Below are 9,207 nucleotides of genomic sequence, written 5' to 3'. Positions count from 1 at the left end.
TTTAACAGAAGCTTGGAGTCCAGAGTTTAATGAGAACTCTATCTATTTTTAAATGTTGGTAGTTACTTCAAAAAAAAAAAAAAATTGAAACACTATGTAATTCAAATAAAGTGGTCTGCCAGCTGGATCCAACCTACGGCTACCATTTTATAGTCTCTGATCTAGAACAATAGTTCTCAAAGTGTGGTCCAGAGACTAGTGTCATCATTACCTTTGAACTTGTCAGAAATGCAAATTCATGGGCTTACCCCAAACTTAAATCAATAACTCTGGCAGCAGAGCCAGCAATCTGCCATTTAACAAACCTTTCTAGTGATTCTGATGTAGCTAAAGTTTGAGAACCTTAGGTTTAGAGCTGTGCTATCTAATATGGTGGCTACATGTGGCCAACAAGCCCTTGAAAAATGCCTCGTCCACACCGAGGCATGCTCCACTTATAATATACATGCTGGTTTTCCAAGATGCCGTATAAAAAAAAAAACTTATCTCAATTTTTTATGTTGATTATATGTTGAAGTAACATTCTGGAATATATTGCGTTAAATATATTATTATTATTAACTTCACCTATTTTCACATTTTAAAATGCAGCTACTAGAAAATTTTAAATTACATGTGTCGTGTTTCCATTGCTCAGTGCTAGTCTAGACTACAGTTTGTGGGGCAAGGAGTGTGGGTGAGGCTGAAGCAGTTAAGCAGAGATGAGCCTTACTGACCATTGTAAGCCATGCTAAAGAACTGTACTTTACGCCTAAAGCCAACTGGAAACCTGGGAATGATCTAAGCTGATGAGAAGTACGATCAGCTTGGTGTTTTAGATTAACACTGACTGGAATACAGCTCATGTTGTGGAGGGATGCCAGACTTACACACACAGACTAGAGTAACCCAGTAGGGAAGATGCTGGACTGGCATTGACATTGTGTATGTTCTGTAGGGGTGGAAGAAAATGTAATTTTCTTTTTACCTTCTGAATTCTTCTAGCTGGGTTAATAATTAAATTCAACAGAGACAGATTAACAGGAGAGAATGACCAAAGTTTATTGTATGAATATATATTCAGGGGTCCATGAGAATGTGACCTAAAATGATACTCAGCAGTTGAGGTTTACATGTCATTTTGGACTAAGGAGAAGGAAGGGGGAGGAGTCTGGGATTTCAAAGGGGAAATAGGCAATTCACAGGTAGAGAGAAAAAAAATCCTGCTAGGCAACCTAGAAGCAATGGAACAGAGAGAAGAATTCAGCAGAACAGGTTTTTGCACAGGTCCTTCCTGTCTGCCATACTTTATTCAAATTAGTCTAAGGTGAAAATCCCAAGTGAATATGCTAAGATTCCCTTCTTGAAGCAAGTTTTTCTATCTGAATCTCTTTAGGCAGGAGAGGGAGAGGGTCAAAAGTTCTTTCTGAGTATTTTGTTTCTTAATAACCAGCTTAAGATCAATATCCCAAAGGGCATATTTTGGGGTCGCAAACCTTTGATATCCTTCAGTTCTATTCAATACATTTATTCAGTGCATATTACTTAGGTGGGTGGCGTGAGGAAGGCTCACCCAAAGATGAATAACATAATTTTTGTCCCCAAAGACATATAGTCTAGAACAGAAAAAAAAAAAAAAACATTGAGTGGCAGGTTGGAGTACAAGTTGGAGTACTAGTTAAGAGCAAAGACCGTGGAGCTGGTCTACCGGGAGGTTGGATCTCAGGTCCACTGCTTACTAGCTGAGTGACCCTGGTCAGGCCATCTCTTTAAGCCTCTTTTTTTCTCATCTGTAAACTGGGAATAATAATGCCTACCTCATAAGGTTGTTACAGATTTAAATGAGCCTGTATCTGTATCCTTATATTTATATCTATGTATCTACCTATCTATCTATCCATAAGGAGCTTGTGCACACTACAAGCAATATTACAATTATTTCCACTACTCAAGGGGACTGGTGTGGAGAAAAGAGCTGAGTTAAAGAATTAGCCAGCCTCTATTCTGAACTGGAATGCTAGTATTATGGAACTATTTTAAAATCCTGGTATTTTCAAGACTGAATGCAGGAGACAGGATGAATGGAATTTCTTAAGCCTGGGGCCACTTGGATTTCACTTTTCTCATTTTATTAGTTTCTTTTACCCTAGTCTGTATTCTTCAGCATTCATGCTTTCACTTGTCTCTAAGAACCCACTGCAAGTTTCTCAGTCTTACTTGAATCGCCATCGAATAGTTAGTCTTTTACTGTCTCTTCTTACAGATGTATTTCTATGTGCAATAGGTCAGCCTGAAGGAGAAAGTGAGTAATGATTATTCCCAGGGCCCTTTCAGCACAGTGAGATGGCATTAATCTTCCATGATCACTGAATGGGCTTTGGGCAAGTGAAAGAAGCTCCGGTCAAACATTTCCTGTGAATTGTTTGGAATATGCACATACTTTTCCAGTGGAAGATGGTGAGTGGCTTTCTCATGGCCTACCCAGATCAAAATTCGAAGAGCAGTTTGGTCTGTCTCATATTTTCCCCTTCCTTATGTCTCAAATCTAATTTCACATCTTCCACAAAGCCTTCGAGTTTTCTCCATAGTACATGGCTCTCACCCTTCTAACATTCATCATTTTTGGCAACAATAAATAAACACAGACTGGGAACAAACAGAATGTCCCATTATGTGAAATTGTTTAGATAAGTTACGATAACAACATAATGGAATACATGCAGTAGTTAGAAAGAATGAGGCAGCCCTTTAGGCAATGAAATGAATGCTCTCCAGGATAAATTGAGAAAGTAAGATGCAAAATATGCATAACTTTGTTATCTACACTGTGTTAAGAAGAGGAAAAAAATATAGGCAATATTTTGTTGACTATAAGACACTATCAATTGTAAATGTATTATTTATCACCAAGAAAGGAAAATTGCTGTCAATCTAAATTATGACAGAAATTGAAAGACTCGAATGTCTTCTTTCAAAGATGTAAAGATATGTTTTAGAACTGATAATATATAGTACATTGGTATTTGCTTTTATGTGCATGGGATATCTTTAGTTATTATCATGTTCTATAGGATCTTTGGGGACTGAAGCTGTTCTGCTTAGTGGGTTCCCCACTCTGTATGGGCTGCGTTGACCACAAAATCTTGAATACACCTCTGTGAGCCACTGAAGGAGGCCAAGAGTGGTGTGTTCATGTTCTGGTATCTTTATTTGGAGTGTTGATGTGTCTCTTTATCTGGTGTACATCCTTTACACTGTTTGCTTTCGGATTCCTAGTTATAAGGGGGATGTGAACACGTACTGGAGCTTAATTCTCCTTGATATTTTCCCCAGGACTTAGCATAGGACCTAGCATGTGATAGTGTAATCAAGATGTCTAATTTTGAGCATACTCTCCTTCAGTTTGCATCGGCCCATATAACTTTACAGAATTTCTTTGGATTCCTTAGAAGCATTTTTTGAGGATCCACATCCTTAATAAATGACCTAAATTGGGAGAGTTTCCCTAGAATCAAATGCAGTTTCTATTGCTTTCAAAGTCTAGTCCCAGTTTTCAGCCCATAACTCCTTGATACTCCTCCTTTACAAAATGCACTGAGACTATCTCTGCGAGGTGTTTCTATTAAACCTCAGCAAACAAAATCATAACCTTATCACAGAGAGGCAATTTAAAGCTAGCAACATCCTGATGGCACAGCTTCCCCAAGAGCCACTAGGCTGAGAAAATTTCCTTAGAAGCCCAGGGGTGGAGAATAATTTTGAGATTCCTGTCAGTTTAGGGGGCTGGCAAAGAACTAGGCCTCAGGGCCCCACAGTTTCTAACCTTTGCCTTCTTAGAATATACAGAGGAGCCCTCATCATTTGACAAAGTTTAATGATGGGCAAATGTGGGGTACTTTGCTTTCTCAAGAAGCCCTTTCCACATGTGACTAAATGGGTTCTTATAGATGACATAACGTTGTGTTTTGTTTTTTGGTCCACTCTGGTGTATTTAAACCATTGATGTTTAAAGTGATTATTGATAGTTGGATTGACAGCTACTATGATTGATGATACCATTTCCTTTTTTTGGTCATTTTTTGGGTCATCTTCCACTCTTTCTGCCTTCTCTGGCTTTAAGTATTTTGTATCCATTTCTGTCTCCTCTCCTTTTTCCTCAATTATAAAATTGTACCTGTTTTAGTGGCTGCCCTTGAGTTAGCAATATACATTCACAATATAAATCCACTTTCAGATAACACTATACCATTACAGATAGTGCAAGTATCTTATAACGAAGTATTCCCAATTCCTCCCCTTCCATCCCTTGTAATACTGTTGTCATTCATTTCACTTATCCATAAGCTAAAATCGTGGAATTATTTTTTGAACAAATTCTTACCGGTTCGATCAATTAAGGATAAGAGTAATAAAATTTCTTATTTTCATTTATTCCTTTGCCAATACTCTTCCTTTATATAGATCCAAGTTTCCGACCTGTATTATTTTCCTTTTCTCTCACAAACATTTCTTGTAAGGCAGGTCAACTGTTTTTGTTAAAGTATTTTACAGGGTACAGAACTCTAGGTTCATGGATTTTTTTCCTCTAAACACTTCAAATTTTTCACCCTACTCTTTTTGCTTGCATGGTTTCTGATGATAGTTGGATATAATTCTTATCCTTGCTCCTCTATAGGTATTTTTTCCCTTCTGGCTTTTTTTTCCAATATTTTTTCTTTGATTTTCTACAGTTTGAATATATGAATACAATATGCTTAAGTGTAGATTTTTGATATTTATCCAATTTGGTGTTCTTTACGCTTCCTGGCTCTGTAGTTTGTCATCTCTGTTTTGGGAAATTCTGTCGTTATTGCTTCAAATATTTCTCTGTACCTTTTTCTCTTTCCTCTCCTGGTACATTTCCATTATGTGTATGTTATACCCTTTGCAATTATCCCACAGTATTTGGATTTTTTTTTTTCTTTTCCCCTTTAAAGCTCAGTTTTAGAAATTCCTGTTGGCATGTCTTCAAGCTCACTGATTCTTTCCTTGGCTATGTCCAGTCTACCGCTGACCCAAGGTATTCTTCATTTCTAGTATGGTGTTTTGATTTCTAGCATTTCCTTTTGACTCTTTAACGTTCCATCTCTTGGCACACATTACTCATCTATTCTTGCATGTCTACTCCTTTATTAGAGCCCTTAGCATATTAATAAGTTGCTTTAAATCCCCAGTCTGATAATTCCAATCTGCCAAATCTGTGCTTGCTGTCTCTTCAAAACATATTGTCTTTTAATTTGCCTTGTAATTTTTTGTTGCTAAGTGGGACATATTATACTAGGTAAAAAGAATTTAGTGTAAGGTTTTATGTTTGGCTCTTTACTGTAGCTATAGGTGTCAAAGGCCAAACTTTCTCGTTCTTATTTTTGTCTCCTTTGTTGTATAGTTTTTATCTTACTGTTGATGTAGTGGTGAGGGGGAGGGAGAGATTGGGGGATGGAAAATGTTCTATATCCTTTCATTATGTACCTTTTAGTGAGCCTGTGCCTCTGGGCTGTGACTTTTATAAGCGATTGTTTGGTTTTTCCATCTTAGGAGAGACAGGAAGGTTAGAGGGTACCGGAGCCTGGGTATTTATTTCCCTTCCCTCAGGTCAGTTAGGCTCTGGTAAGTTTCTGTTGAGGACTTGTTAAGAACAGCATATACTGAGTATATTTCAAAATGGCCACTTCCTTCCTCTTCTAGAAAGGTAAGATTTTTTTCCTCCTATTTTCACTGGAAACTGATAGGGCTTCAACTTCTGGAGGTGAAGCTCATTAAAGTGTGGGGACCCTCCTGAGACTCACGCCCCCTGGAATTTTTCTTTCAAACTTGTCCATACTGAGTCTCCAGCAATGCATTAATTATAGATTAGGTTTTCCTAGCCTGAAATTGTTCAACTTTTTTTCTCATTGTGTGGATGGGACAGGTAACTTCCACGCCTCTTCCATGCCAGATCAAAAACTGGAAATCTCAAGTGCTTTGCTCTGGGTTGTAGTTATTATGAGTGATTTATTTATTTATTTTTGGGCGGGGCGGGGGAGGAGGGTACTTTTTTACTTTTCACAATGTGTGTGTGTGTGTATGTGTGTGTGTGTATATAATGACAAAGTAAATAAGTGTTCTTAGAGAAAATTTTGAGGTGAGTTTATGTTGACTTGGAGTAAAATATTTTCTAGTCTAGTAAATGAAATTTGAACCACTAGAAAAGAATGAGAAGTTTAGGGTGACTTGGTCCATGGCAGTATCTCTGCTGTTGTTTAAGTTAAAGTCACCAAATAAGACTGCTCTCCTTTGTGACACCTGGTTCATCTCAGAAGACTGGCTCCCTCAGTCTCTTTTCCCTCCCCTACCAAGTATTCTGTACCAAGAGCCTATCTAAATCTCTGTGGGAGACTCACTCAGGCACCAGCTGGCAAACCTCTAGCACTCAAAAACAAGAAGCAACATTTGTTGAGCTAAATTATCTCTTTATTAGGAAAGCACCAACACCACATTCTTGGAAATTACTGGAATTTTATTTGCCTCAGGCTTATGACTTGCAACCAAAGACATTGTGCAAAGAAAGCAAAGATTAAGTACACTTTAGGGAGGAGACGATACACATTGGTAACATAAGAGATCAGGTTGACAAAAAAAGCCATCCAATGCACTATATAGATTGCAATATTCAATAGCGTATTCAACAAAACTTTTTTAATCAAGAGCAAAAAAATTAAGCAATGTTTACAGTAGACATATCTTATACAATTCAAAAAGCTTTTTTTTTTTTTTCAGATCATAGAGCATAAAATGGAAAAATGTCTATGCAGGTGAAGTCTAACTACTGTACATTAATCACCTATTAAAGTTGCTTATATGAACCACAGTGTAAAAAAAAACAATACCGAACAAATAAAAACCTTGAAAATTGCCTGATGAAAAATAAAATAACCAGTGGCTTTTAATGGCTTCTCCTGGTTATCAGTGCTACAAAAGACAAAAAAAACCTCTTCTCATCTGAACAGGTGATAAAACCAGGCACAATCAAACTTACCAAATTAGATCCACCCATAGAAATATACTTTCCACCCACATATTTTCCATCAAAAGCTTTGTTTTGTTTTCATCTTTGAATCTTTGCGGCCCATTTGGTCACGATATGTTACAAATATTTGTGTGTGTGTGTTTTTTTACACCATGATATCATACGTTTGTCTGGCACTATCCTAAAGCTAGTTTTTATGATGACGATATAGAAACAACCCAGTGCCCATATGACAAATGAACTCACTGGGTAGAAATGAGGGAGGGGAGGAAGGAATTCAGTCCTACCAAGGAAAAATAGGTCCATATCAATCACTCATCATCAGTCCCACTTGCTTCTGACTGTTCCTAAAAGTAAAAAGATAAAATGGAATAAAGTTACATACAAGAAAAGGAAGACATAAACCATCAAGAGGCAATATAGAAAAAAGGTGACATTCAGAAAGAGATGAACCCTCCAAGCCTCTTCATTCTGTGAGAAGATGGAAAGATACTCAAGAGGCATCGACAGCCTCTAAGCTAAAAAAAAAGGGTTCTCCTAATTAAAAAGCCCAAAGCAATGCCCACCCGTTATGCCAGTGTTTCACTCTCTTTCACACTTTGGTATGAAAGGTTTAGGGCTAATAATATCTATTTTCAGCACTGTTTTAGAAAATTCAGGGGAGAAAAAAGTACTCTGAATCTGATGTCTACTTCCTGGTAAGTCTACTGAAGAAAACACAGTATTTTAAATTATGTGAAAATGCTTGTGTCAAGGATTAAGGCTGGGCGGGGGGGATAAACACTCTGAAACTCTATCAGACCCAAATGGCAGTGTTTTGAGGGAAAATCAAACTAGAATGCATACTAAAGTGGAAAATTAACTTTCCAGAAATAAAGAAGGGGGTGGGTGGTGGGGAACCCTGAGGTCCTCTGAAAAGTGAATGAAATGGAAGGCACTTCAAAAGGGAAGGTATTAGAAGATTCTGTCAGCACTGCTGCCTTGTTGCCCAAAGACAGAGACAGTACTCTAGACAGAGCTATGAGGCTATGTGGATCCAAATGCAGTTTCTCCTCTCTACTTATAGGTCCTGGAGCAAAATATATATAACTTGAGCACTGATTTCTATATGTTGAGAGTGACAGCTATCTCCTGATGCTAATAGACACATTAAATATAGTACTATATAGGAAGGTACTTATTTCAGGGCCTGGCTCCATAAAAGGTCCTTGAACTGTTCAAATATTAAAAATAACACCTCTAAGTATTTAAAAATTCATCTGCATTTTTTGGTATAGTTATCCTTTTTTTTTAATTAATATGATCACTGCTTTAATTTTTTTTTTTTTTTTGGTACAGTATCTTAAAAATCAGCTCAAAACCAAAACTCTGACATCCTAGCGCTTATTCTTCCATCAAACCATTTCATCTATATACTGCTATATATTAGGCACAATCCTGGGTGTTACAGATATAAAATATTAACGGGCCACGGAGAAAAACTACATAAGGAAGCAGTGTGAAGATAAGAAAGGGGAAAGGAAACTGGATTTAGCATTTCTCATTTTTGAAAGCTATTTAAAAAAGCAATAAACAAAGACCCAAATTCCTTGTTATAAATCATGCAGCTCAGTTCACATCCTTCAAAAACGAAATCTCACCAGATCTTTACATTTTCATTTCTAGGTAGTAAAGTAGAGAGGTTAGAAGGCACCTGGAAATACATGAGAGGAAAACAAGCGCAGAGGGCTGTTCAGCTTCGGTCAGAGCCGGCCCCACTTACATTTTCATCCTGTTCTTCATCACTGTCGAAATCGCTCACCACAGGTTTGGCTTTTCCCCGATTTGGCCTTTTCTTGCCTTTTCCTTTGTCCCGACCTTTCTCATCCTTTTTATTGAGCTTGATCTTCACCTTAACAGATTTTGCTACAACAAAAACAGAACAGACAGCAATGAAGAATCACAGTGAAACCTTTTTACAGGTAGTAAAAAGATTGTCAACCTGCAGATGACAAATCAAAGGTCCAGGAGTACCCAGAACATTCTTGGTTGATGCCTGTTTTCCGTCATCCCGTCTAGTTCACACCTCCTTATATCATACTTGTCTCGGTTTGGAAGGTAAGTTACATAGTCACCCTCAACAGGCACCAAGAGGGAACAAGGAGGTCTCATGGAGGGCAGCTGAGCTGGGTCCTTTTCCTGTT

The 9,207-nt window shown here is 37.7% G+C and overlaps 1 protein-coding gene across 10 annotated transcripts in view; it reads right to left on the bottom strand.

Moving 5' to 3' along the window:
- Positions 1-6,453: 6,453 nt before the first annotated feature.
- The window catches only part of SMARCA2 (SWI/SNF related, matrix associated, actin dependent regulator of chromatin, subfamily a, member 2), a 182,586-nt gene continuing 179,832 nt past the window's right edge, over positions 6,454-9,207 (bottom strand). For 8 of the 10 annotated variants that reach the window (XM_016162639.2, XM_016162637.2, XM_016162643.2 and 5 more), the window contains 2 exons: positions 8,787-8,929; positions 6,494-7,371 (listed from right to left, as the gene is read on the bottom strand). In XM_016162639.2, the coding sequence (XP_016018125.1) occupies positions 7,336-7,371; positions 8,787-8,929 (179 nt within the window). In that variant the 3' untranslated portion in view covers positions 6,494-7,335. Of the gene's footprint in view, positions 7,372-8,786; positions 8,930-9,207 lie in introns of all 10 variants that reach the window. The other 2 variants (XM_016162646.2, XM_016162645.2) reach the window with 2 other exon arrangements.

This window comes from Rousettus aegyptiacus, unplaced genomic scaffold (genome assembly GCF_014176215.1).
Source record: "Rousettus aegyptiacus isolate mRouAeg1 unplaced genomic scaffold, mRouAeg1.p scaffold_m13_p_3, whole genome shotgun sequence".
NCBI classification, from domain to species: Eukaryota; Metazoa; Chordata; class Mammalia; order Chiroptera; family Pteropodidae; genus Rousettus; species Rousettus aegyptiacus.
This window is presented reverse-complemented; position numbering and strand designations above follow the sequence as displayed.